The 20,894-nt window shown below is 41.8% G+C and overlaps 1 protein-coding gene across 1 annotated transcript in view; it reads left to right on the top strand.

Moving 5' to 3' along the window:
• LOC118093904 (vertebrate ancient opsin-like) overlaps window positions 1-20,894 on the top strand; it is an 89,309-nt gene that overhangs the window by 34,098 nt on the left and 34,317 nt on the right. The window contains exon 3 of the mRNA XM_035133750.1: window positions 20,593-20,826. Coding sequence (XP_034989641.1) covers window positions 20,593-20,826 — 234 coding nt within the window. The remainder of the gene's footprint in view (window positions 1-20,592; window positions 20,827-20,894) is intronic.

The raw sequence follows: 20,894 nt of genomic DNA on the forward strand, positions 1-20,894 counted from the left end.
TTAATAGCTTCCAGTTTGCACATAGCTAAGATTAGATTTCAGTTTGGAGCATCAGGAAAACCACAGAATGATAGGAATTAATTCATATTGGCTGCCAGTCTGGATTTTACTTGAGAATAACGGCTACAGCGAGGAAAACCAGAGGAGCTCCTTCCTTGAGCCATCCTTCCTATTTGAAGAGGTGCCATTGACACCGAACAGGCTGAATATGTTCCCACCTCCCACATCTAACAGGAGGTGGACAGTAGCATTCTATGTAATGCCTCAAAAGTTCTAAAATCAGGTTGAGGAAGGAAGGATGGGCAAAATTACACAGAGACACACACACACATTTGGGTTAAAATCTTCAATGAGTAACAAGATTAGCTACCAATAGGACTAAAGAGATTAAGGGTGGGAGGGGCAGAGAGGGACATCCATGTTGCCCTGAGCTCCTTGGAGGAATGGATAGATATCCAAAAACCAAAGGACTTCAAAAACTGGTAGTAGATGATCTAACAGCAAGCATTGTTTTATCTCTTATAATTTTTGGTCCGCAATATGTATGTATTAAGGATGGCCTTAACAAATGAAATCAGCCAATAAAAACTACATGTACAGTGGTACCTCGGGTTAAAGACGCTTCGGGTTACAAACTCTGCTAACTAGAAAATGGTTGCTCCTGGTTAAGAACTTTGCCCCCGGATAAGAACGAAAATCGTGTGTCAGCAGCGCAGCGGCAGCAGGAGGCCCCATTAGTGAAAGCATGCCTCAGGTTAAGAACCGTTTCAGGTTAAGAACGGACCTCTGGAATGAATTAAGTTCTTAACCCGAGGTACCACTGTATTACTAATTTTTCTGCCCTTTAAAAGGCAGGTTGGCTGGCAATTCTTCAATAGCATTATTACCATTGGTTAAGCTTTACAAAATAGTAGCAATGTACAAGGGCATTCCAGAACCTAGACAACCCTTCAGAAGTGTGACATTAGCACTTTAGCTTTTTCACTAATCATCAGTACATTCTCTGTTGCCAAGCCCTCACCAGAGGCCCATGGTTACTGCAGGCTGGTGTGACTAAGTTTGCTGTTCTAGGATCCTGAAACATGATACCATTTAAGTTTTTAGTTTTTTTGTTTCAAAACATCCACCACAATACCTCACTCATGTTGCTTTTTGCAACCCGACAATACAAATGTACACATTATCCCTCTGATTTTACAGGTATTGACAAAACCCACAGCAATAAGCCTCAAAATAAGCAAAGGAAAGTGGGCTGGAAAGGTTGGACAATGAAAGGTATCTATTAAAATGATGGATGAGAATATCTAAAGGTTTGGGATTATTGGAAGATGATTTTCGAATGGAAACCCTGAAGAGATAATAGGCTGTATTCTCTTCTGCATATTCAATGCTACTGCTGCTTAATTATATGGACGAGGGAGAGGAATTGTACTGATGTTACATTATAAAGGCACTTGTGGCTGGAGATTACTAATGGGAGGAAAAGTGATTGAATTGCAACAGCAAGGCAGTGGGTTTTCTCTCTCTCTCTAGAGTATTCACCATCATTGTAATGGAAAAAATTTACTTGGAAAATTACAGCTTGGGAACCAAGTCTCTAAAAGAGCACTTACTCCTGTATGAAAATGCTTGGTCAGTCCTTAATAACTTTAAGGGCCATTTTCTAGCTGTTCCCCTAGGCAGGGGTCAGCTAGAGGATGAGCTTTCTCTGTGTCAGAGGCCTGATTTGGGACACTCCTGCTAGAGATGTTCCCAGTGGGCATTTGGTCTGTGAGGACACTGGGCTAAAACCATTTTATTCCAGGCTTTCAGAGAACAGAAAGGTTGATTTTACTGCTGCTTTTTGTTGATAGACATGCTGTTTCTGAGTGGTTTTTTTTTAGCGCATTCTACGCCATTTTGTCTGTGTCTGCACATTGGGCATATGATGGAACGTCCACAGCAAGTGTTAGGGTCACATGCTCCTGTGTGTCTGGGAAGGATTTGAAAACTCTTTTGCTCCCTCAACCCAACATTTCCCTCCATGTCTCCAAGAGCAACAAACTGTGGTTAACATTGGCTCCATCTGCACTATTCTTTTAAAGAGGTATCACGCCACTTCAAATCATAGCTTCCCTCAAGGAATCCTGGTATGGTAGTCTGTTAAGGATGCTAAGAGCTGCTAGGAGACCCCTATTCCCCATCACAGAGACTGCTGTTCTCTGGGAAATGTAACTCCATGGAGGGAACAGGAGCCTCCTAACAACTCTCAATACCTTTAACAGACTACATTTCACTTGATTCTTTGGTGGGGGGGGGAAACAAAGGTGTTTAAAATAGAATGATACTGGCTTAAACGTGTGGTGCAAATGGAACCATTAAGTGCAGCAAGTTTGAAACACACCTGTAGCAAGACTCTGCAGACTGAATGAAAACTTCAAAATGCAGCAATAGAGAAAAGAAAAGTAAATTTATTGTTTGCTGACAGAAAGCAGTGGCTCAGAGGATACTTCCAAAAGCTGAGCGCGATAAAGGGAGTTAGTTACAAAGGTTAGTACAAAGAGGATAGTCTTCTAGCAACTGTCTGTGGCCATGGCGAGGGGAACAACATCCTGTAGCTGCAATTGCGTACATGACAAACTGTTTCTCACAATATGGGGTTTCTCATAATCATGGGGGCCACTGCTCCTTCCAACTTGTTCCAAGCTTGTTTCTGAAATGGATTTTTTTTAAAGGAGCCAGTTATTGTTAATCACAGTTCCCTGTTTAAATAACAAGGGGAGCTGGGGTTGACCAAGAGTGGAAGCAGGAACTTTTGAACTCAGCCTTATGGGACAATGAAAGGAGAGAGGGGAACAGGTGATCCCGAGGCTTGCTATTTCTCATACGCATCATGCAAAATAATGGTGTAAATGTGGCCACTGAGTGTATATTTTAGCAATTTTACTGTACCTTAAATATTTCCTTATGCTGCTTCATTTTGAAGCTGCTTTCTTGAATTAAAAGTGTGGTATGTACACACACACACAAAAACCAGGCCCGGCCCACTCAAGAGGCAGAGTGAAGCAGCTGCCTCAGGTGGTGGAAGTCCCCAAGTCAGTGCCTCCATGGATCTTGCTGACAATCGCTGATGCTGGTGCTGCTTCTTCATGCGTGGCAGAGGAAGTGGGGTTGGCAGCGGGGCAGAGCAAAATGGGAAGCACCAGTGCTGTGCATAGACATGAAGATCAGCTCAGCTGGACTGGATTTAATGCAGGAGGTTGCTGTCTGCCTGGGCACAACGAACATTGGGAAGACAGTGTGAAGGGTAGATGTGACATTGTGGATCTGGGGCTTTGCACAAATAACCTGCGAAATCTCCAGGAGATCTAAGACATTACTTGGACTGCTCAGGGACTGTACCCGCTTTGTTGTTGTTTAGTCATTTAGTCGTGTCCGACTCTTCATGACCCTATGGACCAGAGCACGCAAGCACTCCAGCTTAGCCAGGCAGAATCTATGGAAGCCTGAAATGTAATGCATGTTTTAGGACAGAGGATTATTTCCATCATACTTCTCTTGCTCCCACAGTGAGCATTAAGTGCATCTTCTGTATTGTGTGTGGGAAAACTGGCTGTATTTTTTGCCACAAGTTCTGGATTGGCTACTGGGTAATTTTAAATCGAAGCAAATGATGAAGTGAAAAAACCCCCACCACAATTTAGAGTGAAAAGACCCAGAAGGAGCGTTTGTAATTATTTTATACTAATCAATAATGGACACTCTTTCATCGGTAACTGAAAATATGGTCTATTTCAACAGCTTCTACATTTATAAAACCCATCTATAGGTGCTTCTAAGCTGTCACTGTCTTCAGATAGAAGCCAGTCATGTACTGGCAATTTCAGGTTGCGCAATGAAATATGATTCGGAGCTCTTGCAAAGAAAATCCACTTCCTCCAGAGATCTGAGTTTTTGTAGTAAGGAAAGTGATACAAAAATGCAGTGGAAAGAGTAGGATAACACTTGCTTTGATTACAGGTAGGTAGCCGTGTTGGTCTGAGTCGAAGCAAAATAGAAAAATTCCTTCAGTAGCACCTTCAGGAGGGGAGGGACTTCGCGATATCCCCTGTCCCTCACAGCACCTTAAAGACCAACTAAGTTTTTATTTTGGTATGAGCTTTCGTGTGCATGCACACTTCTTCAGATAGGTGCTACTGAATGAATTTTTCTATTTTACTTGCTTTGATGCAACTTCATCAGAATTAAATATCAAATGTCATCTAATCTCACTCCAACCAAATCAAGATTAATGCTCCATAAACAGCAACCTATGTGCTGTTATTTCCTCGGCACTGAACATATCTTATCACATTATATTGCTGATCATTTTGAAGGCTCAAAGGAGCTCGAAACCAGTTTTTAAAAAAGTTTGAAGCTACAGTATCTTCATGTGTTAAGTAAACCCTACAATAAATTCATGCAAATAAAAGCATAAATTTAACCCAATACCAAGCAACTCAATGCACACATCCCCCAATTCATCCCCCCAATCTTTCTTAAACAGAAACAATAAACTAATTTACACAGTTTTCCTATGCTTAGGTTTGCATGAAACACATTTTAAAAATCCCTAGGTTTCTTGGTACTGTCTGTAGCAAATGTGAAGGTTTGTGGTGCAATCTTTCACATTCAAGCAGAGAGTCGGTTTCAGAAGAGCTTCAGAGAAGACCCCCAACATCTGCACTGCTTGATGTTGGCCCAGAATGCCTTTGGAATGGCAGGCGCATAACCGCAGGAATGCTCAGTAGATTGATTCTTTGGAACGCTGGCCAAGAAATCTGTAGCGCATGCCAGGTCTCCAGGAGAAAATCGACACTAAGCTTGCATGCACTAGTTAGAATCGAAATTGTTCTGCTGTTTTATGGGGAAATGGGAAACACAATCCCATATCCTCCAGTGTTCACAAATAGCAAAAGGGGCATGCTTCACTCCACTGTGACACACCAGTGAAGTGTCTTCGCTACCTGACTGTATACTGCATTCGTTTAGTCTGAAATAGCACTGCACTCTTCTAATTTAAAAGCCAAGAAGGTAATATTTCGTGTGTGTGTGTGTGTGTGTGTGTGTATGATGTGGGGCTGCCTCCAATGCTGCAGCTCTTCCATGTATGCAACAGAACATCCTCTTTTTCTGCATCAACTTCAACCCCCGACTGACCTCAAAGTTTGGGTGGGACACACTGGGGGCAGGGAAGGAAGAGGAGAGGAAACAGAAATCTCATTGTGTGGTGTAGTGGTTAAGAGCGGTGAACTCATTCCCCGCTCCTCCACATGCAGCTGCTTGGTGACCTTGGGCTACTCACACTTCTTTGAAGTCTAAACAAAATAAAAAATTCCTTCCAGTAGCACCTTAGAGACCAACTAAGTTTGTCAGTGGTATGAGCTTTTGTGTGCATGCACACTTCTTCAGATACTTCTTTGAAGTCTCTCAGCCTCACTCACCTCACAGAGTGTTTGTTGTGGGGGAGGATGGGAAAGGAGATCGTTAGCCGCTTTGAGATTCCTTAAGGTAGTGATAAAGCAGGATATCAAATCCAAACTCTTCTTCTTCTTCTTGTGCGAATAGTGTTGGACTCAACCCCCTCTCCTGTTTCTGTGTATACAATTATATAATTGTCCAACAATATCAGCCGTTCAAAATACATGCTTGCAGGTGCACCGTGAAAGTGGTATAAACCACCTGGATGTTACGTTCTAGCTACTTCTCTGAGAAGTTCCAGGGGCACAGCAGGTTTAGCTTCCTTTCAAAGGATGTCGTTTGCTTGTTTTTGTCACTGCAGGCTTATTGGCATTTTTTTTTGCCTGTTTATATATAAATTTACAAGTGGAGGCACAGCTTCCACATCTCAGCAAACTGTCAAACTCCATTGTTCCCCCATCAGATTTCTAGGAAGATGCTGACCCTAAGATGCTGCCATAGCATAAAACTCATCTCTCCATATCTGTGTCCTCCTTAGTATCTTTGTCTGACTCAAACATGTCTCTTTTTACAGACAGATACCAAGATTACCTCATGTTTAGCTGGAGCAGAGGTGGTTTTAGGGTGGTGCGGCTAGTACAATCACATTGGGCGCCACGCTGTAGGGAGTATTATTATTGATTGATTTTATATACCGCCCTATACCTGGAGGTCTTAGGGCGGTTCACAGAAAAGATCACAACATATATAATCATAATAAAAATAACAACCCAATAACACCCCCCCCAAAAGAGCCACATTTTAAAAGGGCATAGGATGTAAATCAGATCAACCAAAGGCCTGGTTAAAAAAGAACATTTTTGCCTGGTGCCTGAAAGTGTATAAAGAAGGTGCCAGGCAAACTTTCCCGGGGAGAGCATTCCACAGACAGAGAGCCACTGCAGAGAAGACCTGTTCTCGTGTTGCCACCCTCTGGACCTCTCGAGGAGGGGCCACACAAAGAAGGGCCTCAGAAGATGATTTTAGGGTCCAGGTAGGTTCATATGGAAAGAGGCAGTCCTTGAGGTATTGCGGTCCTGAGCCTTTTGGAGTACCAAAACAATGCTGTAGAACAAAGCACTAGAAGCGGGAGTGCCAAATTTTAGCGTCACACAGGGTGTTGCTAAAATGTGAGAGTCCACCACTGACTGGAATATGGGAAAGTCTGCACCCTTATCTGATCATAATTTCCAATTCAAAAAATTCCCAAAATCCTGTATCGATAAACAATTGTTGACTTAGAGGCTTCCGATTCGTCGCGCTGGTGAAGTTGGACGCAGGGACTTCGTGCTCCGAAGTCCCTAGCTTCGTGGAGGGGGGGAAAGTCCACAGAGCGAGCGGACTCCCCGAAAAAACACCGGGTAGAGAGTCCCGGTGACATAGTGCCCAGCTGTTTGCTCCGGACGCGAATCCTCTGCTGCCCGAGAGCTCAGTAGAGCAATCGAGAGCCAGCGGAGTGGAGTCGCGGGAGCCATTTTTGGGTTTCATCTTACCTCCTTGAAGTGAAGCTCCGAGTCCTCAGCCTGCAAGCGGCGGATTCTTCCAAGGAAATAAAAGACTTCTTCAAAGTAAGTCAAATCTCCATTCGGATCTTAAAATTTTTAAATTTGAAGATAGGAAGAGATTCTAAAGTAACGGAAGCCGATCTCTTCCAAATGGACAATCGGGAGGCGCATTAAATATTCCCAAGCCAAAAAGGGAAAACTTCTTTCAAGATTGCGGACCCGAGAGAAAGAAAGACTTTTCCAAACCTCCCCAGCCCCCGGTGTCGTTGCCCCTTGAGGCTCAGCAGCAACAAGGGGGAGGACGCTTTGACAGCTGTCAAAAGCTGTCAAATTGTTAAAGGACTAAGAAAGACGATTTTATTCCTGTGAATTGGAAAAATTGATTCAAAAGGTTTTAAAAGGATTTAAGTGGACTGTAAATTCGAAATCTGATGAGGTTAAAGACAAAGGATAAGAACAGCCAAGATGGAGCCGACAACGTGGTAGAGAGGAATTTTCCAGTACCCTTCTGCTCTTATCTCTGGTCTGCCTGTGGTCAAGTGAACTATGAAAACAAAATTCTCTCGAGCTTTCCAGGAGGCTGTGCTGGGCTATCTACAAACATGGGAAGATATCTACAAGGAAAGGCAATGCTTCAATCCAACAGAAAAGGAGAATGAGGTGCAAGAGCAAGATTTAGAGGACAATTTGGATTATGAGATTGTGTGTGAGGAGCAACAATTTGAGGACAATTTGGAGACTGATTCAGACCATAAAAAATATGTGTTGGATGATGAAAAACAAAGATCAGAACAAAGAGATGAGGCCGACAAGGAGAAGCAAAGTGAAGAGAAGATTGATGGAAGTGAAAATCCTGGAGAGACTGAAATGTTGAATGGTGTTAGTGAAGGGAGGGAAAGGCAGAAAGAGGGAGGAGCAGAGGTCTGGAAGTGGATGTGGGAAAGAATTGGTGTGGGGTAAAAATTTTAGTTTAAGGTACTTTTTTTGGTTTATGAACAACGGTGTCGGAATCTTGGCCTGTTAAAGGATATGCTGATCCAATTGGGAGAAGGGACATGGGGGGGGGAAGGAGAGATTTTTATAGTTTAAGGTTAAGAGCTTTCTGGAGGGAGTAAAAAGAATGGCTGAGGAAATATGCTTAGAGTTTGTTTTTGAATAATTTTGGTGATCAGGAGGTGTTTGGGTGGAAAACTGCCTGTCTCCCCCTTCTTACTCTTGGTACCCAGTGGCAGGGGGTGCCTTGAGGGGAGAGGGAAGGGTGGAGGGAAACCCAGACACAAAAATGGAACCTTTTGACTGCTGGACTCCTCGGGCTACCCCAGTGGCAGGGGGGGGCTCAGAGGGGGACAGCATGAAGAAGGAGGAGGATTGTGTTAATATTATAAGAATAAGATTCTGAATTGGATTAGAAAACCCGCCATAACTATGTAAAGAGGTTGGGAAATCCAGGAGGAGGAGAGTCGTGGAAGCCATTAATATTTTTCCTTTTTCCTTTTTTTTTCTTTCCTTTTTTTCCCCTTTTTATATTTTTGCTTCCCCCCCCTTTTTTCCTTGTTTTTCTTTTTTCCAGTACAGTGAAGAAATAGCTGGGGGATAAGCCAATCCCCAGAGATCCTCCGCCTTTGTCCTCTCAGTGGCAGGGGGGGGATGAGGGGGGAGGAAGGAGGGGGGAGGTCAAACCCAGCTTAAAATGGACCCCTTTGTTCCCCAATACCCATGGGTCTCACTGGTGGCAGAGGTGGGCTTGTGGGTGGAGGGAAAATGAAGGGACAGAGTTTATGTTGTATACTTTGTATGTGTTTTCTTTTTCTAAAAATTAATAAAAATTATTTAAAAAAACAACAATTGTTGACTTAGTTCCCATGGCAACATACCACTTGTAGTTTATCTAACAAAGAATGTGCCAGGCCAGATCTGGCCTGCAGGGTTGACCAACTTTAAGCAGTCCTACTGGCTGGTAGCTGTAAGTAGCAGTATCTTTGTCTTCACATGCATGCTCCTATCTAAATATACTTCAGTAGAAAAATACCTCCATCTAGACATTACCGTTAACTTCTACAGACCGGGCTACCCCAGTGGCAGGGGGGGGGGGCTCAGAGGGGGACAGCATGAAGAAGGAGGAGGATTGTGTTAATATTATAAGAATAAGATTCTGAATTGGATTAGAAAACCCGCCATAACTATGTAAAGAGGTTGGGAAATCCAGGAGGAGGAGAGTCGTGGAAGCCACTAATATTTTTCTTTTTTCCTTTTTTTTTCCTTCCCTTTTTTTCCCCTTCTCATATTTTTGCTTTTTTTTTTTCTCTCTCCTTTTTTCTTTGTTTTTCTTTTTTCCAGTACAGTGAAGAAATAGCTGGGGGATAAGCCAATCCCCAGAGATCCTCCGCCTTTGTCCTCTCAGTGGCAGGGGGGGGGGGATGAGGGGGGAGGAAGGAGGGGGGAGGTCAAACCCAGCTTAAAATGGACCCCTTTGTTCCCCAATACCCATGGGGCTCACTGGTGGCAGAGGTGGGCTGGTGGGTGGAGGGAAAATGAAGGGACAGAGTTTATGTTGTATACTTTGTATGTGTTTTTTTTTCTAAAAATTAATAAAAATTATTCAAAAAAAAAAGGAAACAGAAGAAAGATAATTCTAGCAACTCAGACTAACACAAAGTTTGACAAAGCATCCGCACAAAGGAGAAAGTCCAGAGTCTGGAAGATAAGATTCACCCCTGGTAGAGACAGCTGAATTATATGTGACCTGAAAAGAAAGGAAAAAAAACCTAAAGAAGAAATGCCAACAAGGCTACATGTTTTACATACATTCATGAAAGGCTCTTGAAAATTTTAAGGTAAATAAGGTCAGTCATAATGAAGCAATAAAATAACCAAGTGCTTTAAAACCCCATTGGAATTAATTTACATTCATCATTTATGTTTCAGTATCATAAAATGTTGGAGGCACTTATTAGGAAGTAGCTCAGCTGTTTTCCCCTTTTAGAACAGTTTAGCAAATTAGGCAATATGAGGACATAAGAAGAAACCTGCTGAATCAGAACAAAGGCTTGTCTAGTTCAGCATTCTGCTAATTCAGATAGCTATGGGAAGTTCTCCAGCAGCACCTGAGCACAGCCGCACCACTATCCACCACTATCCCAGGCCCCACACACTTCTAGTTTTAGCCATACTTACTAACATGAGCCCCCTGACTGCCCACTCATCACTGCATCTTGCATGTTGCCCACTGACTCAACGGTATCTTGCAGCAGAGCGACACAGTAGAAGGGATTCTTCACTTTGAATTTACCCATAGTAATCACAGCTTGAAGAATACTGTCGATGTAATTAAGCCAATAAAGGTATATTAAAACCCTTCTGGAGAACATTACCTTGACTCATTTTGCTTTCCAGCCGAGCTGCACAGTTATATTATGATCACATTGTGCAATTATGAGGATACACAATGAGAGGAAATGTGACAATTGCTAGATTTGGTTACATTACCTTAAAGCAGGTTAGAAACGAGTGTGAATCTAATGTTGGCAGAGAGGTTGAAAAGCATCCAGCTCACTGGAAGAAGAAAAAACATATGACGATGATAACACGAAAATTAGGAGCTTCTCTAATGAGCACCATTAAGCAAACCAAATCCTAATCTGTTCACAGTCAATCTTCAGAATTGAAATTACATTATGAATCTAGGCCAGCAGTTCAGCAACATGTGTGCAATGACAGTGCTCTCTGCTTGAACACACCCACCATTTTTCTGTCCCATGGTGATGACTTGGGCCACAAACTGTGGGTGCCCAGCACATGTGCACTACACTGCGAAGGCGACTGGGCCGGGATCTGCACCTGTGCCACAGAACTCCAACAGAGACTCTGTGGCAGAGGCACAGGCCCTGGCCCAGTCACTACAGCAGCACCAGAGGTAAGGCAGCTGCAGGCGGTGGGGGGGTGGAGGCCAGACACCCACAGCAAAACCTTTGTGGGTGCCTGGGCAGCCAGGGCTCCCTGGAGATGGCACCAGTGTTTCTGTCTATCTCACAAAGGCAATCTTTACAAGCTACCTCCTGGCAATTCCTAACACTCCCTTCCTTCCCAACCTTCAGCTGTGCACATATGTGACTTTTAAATGTGATTATTTTTTATATGTTCTCAATGTTTTAAATATGTTTTTATTTTATTTTATTTTATTTTAATTGTATGGTTTTACTACTTTGTTGTTTGCCCTTCTTGACTCCTTTGGGAGGAAGGGTAGGATAGGAACTTAATAAACAGAAAAATAAAACCTGAGCCACAACAGAATCGGGAGAAAAAAACAAAATAACTGACTAAACACTCTACCTTTGACAGAGTACAGAATGGATATTATACCTTCAGCACCTTCCTGGGGGAAGCTGCAAGGTATTTCTGAAGCTAAAGCTGTAAAGAAGCAGAATGAATATTTTTGAGGAACTGGCCAATGGAACAGAGAAAAGTATCAGAAACAGTAATTTACTATGCTGAAAGTGATGGAAAGTGATATTTCCCTAGTCTACTTTGCTTATTAATAATGAAGAGTTTGATGGCCAGAGTCTGAATCACAGGGTGTTCATCCACACATTTACTTGACCTGCATTTTGATTGTATTGTGTACCAATTAATTCCCCCAAGACTGAGAGCTTTCTTTTTTTCCCCACGGCTGTGGCTTGCAGAAACCCAATCTTAGCTGCTCAACTGAAGCTCAGTTAAGCAAAATCGGACAAGGAGACAAGCCCTCAGACCCAGGCGAATTAAACGGTACACAATATGACCAAAATATGGGTCAAGCAAAAGAGTTGCTGTGACTAGAGGCGCTTTCTCCAAACTAGATGCAATAGTGAACCCACCACACTCATTTTTACAAGACACAACTATAACTTCATACCATTTGGGCACATTTCAAAACCTTGCTCTTTGTCTGATAGACGCCTGAGGCATTCAGCATGACCTTGCACTAAAAGGTGAAAAGGTAAATGTAAAGGACCCCTGGGCGGTTAAGTCCAGTAGAATTCGACTATGGGGTGTGGCTCTCATCTCTGCTTTCAGACTGAGGGACCCGGCATTTGTCCACAGACAGATTTCTGGGTCATGTGGCCAGCATGACTAAACTGCTTCTGGCGCAACTATAACAAGTGCCAGAGCGCACGATAACACCGTTTACCTACATTCTGCAGTGGTACCTATTTATCTACTTGCGCTGGTATGCTTTCGAAAAGCTAGGTTGGCAAAACCTTGCTTTAAGAATTTTGTGGGAAGTTATTTTAACAGATGTAAACACTGTGCTGAGTACAAAACAGTACAAAGCATTATGTGTGTGGGTTCTTTAACATGAACAGGGAGGAGAGAAGAATAGACTGGCAACAAAGAACATTTCAAATAAATCTAGGCTCTCACTGGATTAGAAACTATTATGCACAACCTTAAATTTGTGTTCCCTGTTGTCTTGTTTCTCTATTCTCAAAACATGGTTAATAGTGTTGTTAGGTGTTTGCTGAGTATATATATAAAAATAAATTGAAGCACACTGGAGTGCACAAATGTTTCCACTGGAAGTTACATCAAGGTGTTGGATAAGACCACCTGGGAACTCAACTTGGAAAGTAATTTGTGGCTTGAGTTCTGCAAAGCTACCTATGGGTAAACTGAACTTGTGCTCAATGCACCGAACACCAGGTAATGTGAGAAAAACCCTGTAGTGCTTACAACAGCAGCATTAAGTAAGAAGGGACATCGGTTCTGTGTCTGAGGAGTGGAGGACAAGAGCAAACATACTTGAAAGCAAGTAGGCAGCAGCCTAAGGTTCATCTAGACAGTAGGGCCTATTTTATATGTGAACCTCCGTTGTATGATATGGGTGTCATAGGGGTTTGGTTTAACAGATTAGTCAAATGAGGCAGAACATGTTATATAGCACCGTCCTTTAGAAATATGTTAGCATTTTTAGTTGATAGGCATGTAGCATAGTTCTCTCATTGGCAGCAAAAGTCAGTCATGTTATATGAAGAAAGAATGAAGGCTAGATAAGTATATTTTGAAGAAGAGACAGATAGATAAGTATATTTTGAAGAAGAATGAAGGCTAGATATTTTGAAGAAGAGACAAGAAGAGACAGATTCCTATTAGGAATCAGTTCTGTGTGCAACTGGACACAAATTGGATGTACACACCAGTAAAACATACAATAATCAGGCTAAATTAAGTATGGCAAAAGCCTTGGAGCTGATCTAATTTATAGGGGTGGAGTACTCAGAAAAATATCTAGGGTTGCCATCTTTTGAAGCGCAAAAAGGAGGACACATTTGTCGACTTCTGTGTTTAACTATGGATCTCTATGATGATTCTCATTTTACATTCCCATGAAAAAGAGGATACACTAAGTAGAATAAAAGCATTGCCAACCGACCCCCACCCCACTCATCATTCCCCCTCCATATCTTCCCCCTTTCCTTCCTAATGTAACACTAATGTCTCAACAAATGAAACTGACCTGTTGAAAATGTAACTTGAAAAAAGAGACATTGCACATACTTTTGTAAGCGAAGAAATCTTTAATAAAAATATATTTAAAACAGAAAAAAGAAAAAAAGAGGAAGTGTCCTGGAAAAAGAGGACATATGGCAACCCTATTAAAGATACAACATTGCTTAAAGGAACTGACGTCTTCACATTTCTCCTACCTACTTCATGGGGCCATCTCTCTAGGGGCAAAGGTGGGCATAGCAGCTGTGCTTAAGAATTGCACGTTGGGGGTCTATCAAACTGGTGAGGCTTTGCAAATGGCAATTTCATGGAATGCTGATTCCTCATACAATGTCCGGTCCTTGTTCCCACTGATGCAAATTAGCTTTGCCTTCTGCAAGCAGGGATATGGGTTTTTGCCTGACACCTGCACTATCGAAATGCTAAGGCTGAATCATCTCTTTCTCTTTGTGTCTCTCACAAGTTGTACCTTACGTAAGACCTGAGCGGCAGGGAGAGGAATATGCACTCAGCAGACCCGCTATGGATTAAAGGTTTTGCCTTTAACCATGTTGGTAGTGGTTCAAAATCTGTTGTGACTGAGAGTTCCGTGTCACAAACGAGCTTTACCGAAGCACATATCGGAAAGCTACATAAAGTCTGCCTAAATGTCAAGCTGCCCAGGGCATATGGCTGACCTTTAACCATACAGCAGATAAAATTCCAGAACAAGACAGCTGACCCAATGGGCAATAGTAATTTACTCTGCTATTACTGCAGTAAGACCGCTTGCTGTATTAGATCTGACTAATGTTTCATCAAGGCTGAAGTGTTTGTGTGGTTTACTATCACCCAGTGCTGAACACACACAGCACTGAACTGAAGAATAAATAACATACAGTCATACCTCGGTTTAAGTACGCCTCGGTTTGAGTATTTTCAGTTTAAGTACTCCACGGATCTGTCTGGAACGGATTAATCCACTTTCCATTACTTTCAATGGGAAAGTTAGCTTCAGGTTAAGTGCACTCCAGGTTAAGTACGGGCTTCCGGAACCAATTACACTCATACCTCGGGTCAAATACGCTTCAGGTTGAGTACTTTGCGGACCCATCTGGAACAGATTAATCCACTTTCCATTACTTTCAATGGGAAAGTTCGCTTCAGGTTAAGTACGCTTCAGTTTAAGTACTCCACGGACCGTCTGGAACGGATTAATCCACTTTCCATTACTTTCAATGGGAAAGTTCGCTTCAGGTTAAGTACGCTTCAGGTTAAGTACAGACTTCCAGAACCAATTGTGTTTGTAAACCGAGGTACCACTGTACTATCTTTTGTGCACTGGCAAGTTATGGTAATACTTCTTAGTGTGGTTTAGGCATTCCTTCTTTGAAGCACCGTTAGCAGCTCAAGCATCCAGTGTGTGGATTCTTCAGGTGTGCAGTGTACAACCTACAGGCTATAAACTGATCATCACCTGTACTGCACTATAGTTGGTATACTTTGGTGAGATGTTCTGCTTTCACCTTGACTTAACTTAAACAAAGCAGTGAGCAACTTAGGAAGGAAAGTGGAGAGGGATCCCTGTTTCTACATTACTTCTGATAAACTGTGGTTTGCCTCCTTGTGGTACTAAGTTATTGTTGGAAGTGCAACAGCAGAGATTATTTACTTAGCCTTTTAGGGGTTCATTCTGTTAGTGCTAAAGTCAACTATCAAAGAGGGGAGTTGGGTGGTGGTGGTGTTGCTTAGTAACCAGGCAAAGTGGTATGATCTTTACTGAAGCAGCACCTGCGCTGATTGGTTGTGTAGTTATGAGGAAGTTTTCCTTTGTATGGTTGGCTGGATGTCTCCATTCAGTCCTGAATTAGGAAAGACAAATTCTCGATGGTACCTTAAAACTAGCAAAGATTTATCATAAGCATGATAATAAATGTTGGAAATGTAAGAGTGTACAGTGGTACCTCGGTTTATGAACACAATTGGTTCCGGAAGTCTGTTCATAAACCGAAGCGTTCATAAACTGAAGCGAACTTTCCCATTGAAAGTAATGGAAAGTGGATTAATCTGTTCCAGACGGTCCGCGGGGTACTTAAACTGAAGCGTTCATAAACTGAAGCAAACTTTCCCATTGAAAATAATGGAAAGTGGATTAATCCGTTCCAGATGGGTTCGCAGAGTACTTAAACTGAAGCATTCATAAACTGAAGCATGGGTGTAATTGGTTCCGGAAGTCTGTTCATAAACTGAAGCGTTCATAAACTGAAGCGACTTTCCCATTGAAAGTAATGGAAAGTGAATTAATCCGTTCCGAATGGGTCCGCGGTGTTCATAAACCGAAAATTCATAAACCGAGGTGTTCATAAACCGAGGTTCCACTGTAGAAGGAACCTTTTACCATATGTGGTGGACTTGCCCCCAGGTAAAGAACTTCTGGGAAAATATTTATAATGAAATGAAAAAAGTTTTGAAAAACACCTTTATCAAGAAACCAGAAGCTTTTTTACTTGGGATAGTTAGAGAGGAACTACCAAAAAAAGATACTACGTTTTTTTCTGTATGCCACAACAGCAGCAAGGATTTTATTAGCTAAGAATTGGAAGAGTGAAGATTTACCAACAGTGGATGAATGGCAGATGAAGATGATTGAATTTATGGAACTGGCCGAACTGACCGGGAGACTTCGTGACCAGAGGGAAGAGTCGGTGGAAGAAGATTGGAAGAAATTTAAAGTTTATTTAAGAAATAATTGCAATATTGGAAATGTTTAAGATAAGATTTGGAAGTACCGGGAGGTTGTAGAGGAGGATTTGTAGAGGTATTGTAGTATATTAAGATTTAGATATAAGGATAAAAGAAGAATTGAATGTTGTTAAAGAATTCATATGAGGTGAATTTTTGTTAGTTAAGGTAAAAATAAGATGATTGAAATATGATATAGAAATTTGTTAGTTAATAATAAGATGATTGAAGTATGATATAGAAATTATTAAGGATGATATACAATGAAAAGCAGAAAGGAGGGACTTGAGGAAGTCAACAATGTTAGGATACATGAGTGATAAATTTTGTTTTTTGTTTTTTCTTTTGTACTTTTGTGTTCTATGTGCTTTTTTGTATTTCTGTATTTTTGTGTTTTATATGTTTTTTTCTCAGTTTTATAAAATCAATAAATATATTTGGGGGGGGAGGAAAGACAAAGTCTCTCATTCCTTTCTCCTCAAATTATACACTGCTTATATTATTTTATTTAGTAGAATATTATCAGGTTTCTTTCCCCTCTGAGCTCTATCTGCAATATTTAAGTGATGCAACAGATTCTCCACCCCACCCCTCAGCAGAAGGAACCACATTGTTAACACCATATAATTTTTTTATTCCTTATTTCCTTTCAGTTGTGTTACTTGACCATTCCTTCCTCTTCTCCCTCCAACCACTTTGCAATGGGTTTCTCCCATCTAAATGCCATACATAACTGTGTTTGGGCTTTGAGTCTGACAACCAGTATCTTCCCATTGCATATGTTGCCACCTTGAAAGAAGCAGTGCATGGACAGCAACTCTAATGAAGGAAATTAAGGGCTCTGCCTTTTGGGGACAAGAAATTGCAAATTACCTTTTGCTGAAAAGCAAGGAAAATTTTTTGTTTGCCTGGCACTAATGTGAAAGCCGTTCAATCACTACCTTCTTAGCATTGTTAAAACTGATTATATTGCCTAAATTTGTGGCCAATGGGCCAGATTTTTCAAGAAACTTCTCTAACCATTTGGGACACTGAAGCAGCAAACCATTTTGGCTTCATTAGAAAGTAATGGCTTCATTAGAAAATGTAATGATTTTGTTAGCAGTCTTCAATTATTCAAAAAGCTGAAAACAACAGTTCTTTTTTACTACTTTGGAAGCATAGTTGGAGTAATTACTGCATTCGTTACAATTATTTATAGCCAGATATAAATCCTTCCAAGGCTGTTTACAAGTAAAAAAAAGAACATTAAAGAAAAGCATCACAGCAAACAGTATCAGTATCAACATTTAAAATGTCGTCAGGATCCTTCTCACAGGGCAGCTGGTCACAAAATGGCCCTGTGGAGGGAGGAGCAGAAAATTCCAGCAGCAGTGGGCCCTGAGGTGATCTTCCGCAAGGAACATGGGTGAGATAAATAAATAAACCCTATAAACTTGCTTGAATGTTCCCATAACTTCCTTCCTGAAGGCAACAACATTTTAACTGATTCTTCAGGAAGAAAGTGATTTTCACATTTTACTGTTCCCTTCATTTTGTTCTGAAAATGGTAAAAGTGAAGTAAAAATGCCTTTTTGTTTCAGTAATGAATTTGCTCCTTCAGATTAGCAACAACCTTAGATTAAAAGCAAGACTGGGGGTCTGGTGTGTTTTCCTACTGTCCACAGTTATACCGTCCAGTTCATAGACCTCTGTTAAAAATGAGATTAAGACGGCTGCCCCGTTAGTTTCAATATGTTGTAGTCGTTAAGAGAATCAGATTAGGACCTGATAGACTCGGGTTCAGGTCCCCACACAGTCATTAGTTGACTTTGGGCCTGCCTCACAGGATTGTTGTGAGGGTAAGCTATAGGGAAGAAGTGCGGAAAGAACCACGCATGCCACCTTGAGCTCTTTTAGAAGAGAAGTGGGATATGAATGTAATAAAAATAAATAAATTGCAACCGTCTCACATGGCCTCCAGCTTCCTCTTCTTCCTTCTGGTTTTCTCTGATGTACAGTATCATATATATACTTTGTGTGTGAAATGCTGCAGTCCATAGTGTTCCTGTTCAGGGTTCTAGCCATCCAGCAGTGCCCATTCCTCAAACACCCCAATCCGTGGTTTTCTGTTTTTCTCCCTAAATGGTAATTCAGCATTCCAAGTCCACTGACAACACATCGTCTTTGTTGGGGTTTGGGGGGCCGCCTCCATCCATTAAAATCTTTCTCCCCTTAATATTTTGTTGTCCTTCAGCAAACCCCAAGCATGCCAATATGCCCCTCTTGTGTGTGAATGGTGTTGCTTTGGCTACGTGAGGAAATGCCTTTGGAGACTGAGTTTGCTATTAGTATATATGCTGATGTATACATTTATGTGTTGTAACAGAGGTGTATTTTTAAGAAAAAGTATTACTCTCACTTCCAAATAATGTTAGCTGCAAATTATACTCTGGCCCGCCAGACATAGAAAGCCAGCCTAATTGAGTTAATAATTGTCACAGCTTTAAAGCTGTTGCAGCAAGGCCTCTGTGCTCTATAACCAAAAACAAAAAAAAAACCAGAAAATAAAGCTTTTATTTAAATTATGAGAGTTATTAAATTAATCTGTGGTTCCAATGTCTCTTGCACTGTTGGGCCAATTGTGATGGAAAGCGTATGCTGGGATCATGTTGAATTTTTATTTTTTTAAAAAAATGATCAGATAACAAACACCATTTCAGAGCAGCTGGAGTTCAAACATCCAATATTTGCTAGGGACTGTTTAGCTGTGATAATACCAACTGGGTAAATTGTAATGTATTTGCAAGGTCTTTGCTTCTCAAAGTCTGATCCCCCCCCCCGTTGGCAGGAAATTGACATGACAGGGAATAGCAGATGGTACAAGATCACATTCACTGTTATGGCTCACTATTATGTCTTGATATACAAGATTTGCCTCCAAGTCAGGGGTGGCTAAACTTGTTTTTGGCCCAAAGGCCAGTGGTGGCTGCTGATCATTGAGAATGGTAGGGCAGAAGGCAGGAAGACCAACAGTAGGTGGAGCCAGAGCCCATAACCACCCCATGATTGATTGTAAGCAACAAGGTGGGCAGGTAGGTGGAAGGGGCTGAGGACAGGCTGAGGTTGGTGGGGCAGTGCCCCATTTTCCCTAAAAGACCAGCATCCACAGCATCACTCTTGGCCAACCTACTGAGGGCCGAAGACTAGTGCTAGTGAGGGCACCCCACCCACTCCATCTCACATACAAGACACATGTACACTCATGCTCCTTAGCTGATCTATGCACATTGGCTGAACAGAAGTGATTACCCCTCCCTACTGACAAAATGATGGATCTGATGCCTATGGAGAGGGCAATGTGAATCCTAATCAGGGTGCTGGGTTGGGTGGAGAGGTTCAAGCCTTTCTGCTTACTTAAGCACCATGTTTACTTTAGTTCTTTTGCTTTTTGCTGCAAACACCAAATTCAGTGTGGTATTGGGGGTCCATAACAACTCCCTGTTTATACAAACACAGTACAGTGGTACCTTGGTTCCCAAACTTAATCCGTTCCGGTAGTCCGTTCCAAAACCAAAGCGTTCCAAAACCCAGGCGCGCTTTCCCACAGAAAGTAATGCAAAACGGATTCATCCGTTCCAGACTTTTAAAAACAACCCCTAAAACAGCAATTTAACACAAATTTTACTATCTATCGAGACCATTGATCCATAAAATGAAAGCAATCATCAATGTACTGTACTATAAAATAAATCAGAAAGTATTGTAGAGGATAAAATAAAAAATAAAAAAATTCTTACCTGCACTGATGATAGTTGTTGTTTGGATTTTATCCATTTCTGCAGTCACACAATCAATCAATCAATCAATCAATCAGTAGCTGAACACAGTCACAAACACAAATTAACCAAAAAAGCCTCAAAAACAAAAATGCAAAGGAAATAGCAAAAACAAAAGCGCCAAACTTAATCCGTTTCGGAAGTCCATTTGACTTCTGAAATGTTCAAAAACCAAGGCGCAACTTCTGACTGGTGCAGGTGCCCCGGAAACAATAGCTGACAGCCGCATTGGACATTCTGCTTCCAAAAAATGTGTGAAAACCAGAACACTTCCAGGTTTTAGGCATTTGGGAACCAAGGCTTTTGAGTACCAAGGCGTTTGAGAACCAAGGTACCAATGTACTTGAGCTGCACAGGGTACATTCTTCCAAACAAACTGTTGTACATGTGTAAGGACAGTTGTAAGGAGTGTCAACAAGGCTTTTTGAAGGTGGCTCACTTGGACTTTCACTGAGATTCCTGCATTGCAGGGGGTTGGACTAGATGAGCCCTGGAATCCCTTCCCACTCTACAATTCTATGAGTCTATGGCTGTTTTCATTCTGCTCTAGCGGGACATCATCCAATGTGCTTCTTTTATTTCAGGTGAGCGGAGTCACCAAAGGGATGGCACAAACCAGAGAGCAACGGGTGCTGATCATGGTGGTTGTGATGGTCATTTGCTTTCTTCTCTGCTGGCTACCTTATGGCACTGTGGCCCTGATAGCGACATTCGGGAAGCCCGGCCTAGTTACTGCCCCTGCCAGCATCATTCCTTCCATCCTCGCAAAGAGTAGCACGGTCTACAATCCGGTCATCTACATATTTTTGAACAAACAGGTAAATAAAAACTCACTGCGGTATAGGGAAAGGATTGATAACAATAGCTGGCAATAATGGGAACTGTT

Source organism: Zootoca vivipara, chromosome 5, assembly GCF_963506605.1.
Source record: "Zootoca vivipara chromosome 5, rZooViv1.1, whole genome shotgun sequence".
In the NCBI taxonomy this organism is placed as follows: Eukaryota; Metazoa; Chordata; class Lepidosauria; order Squamata; family Lacertidae; genus Zootoca; species Zootoca vivipara.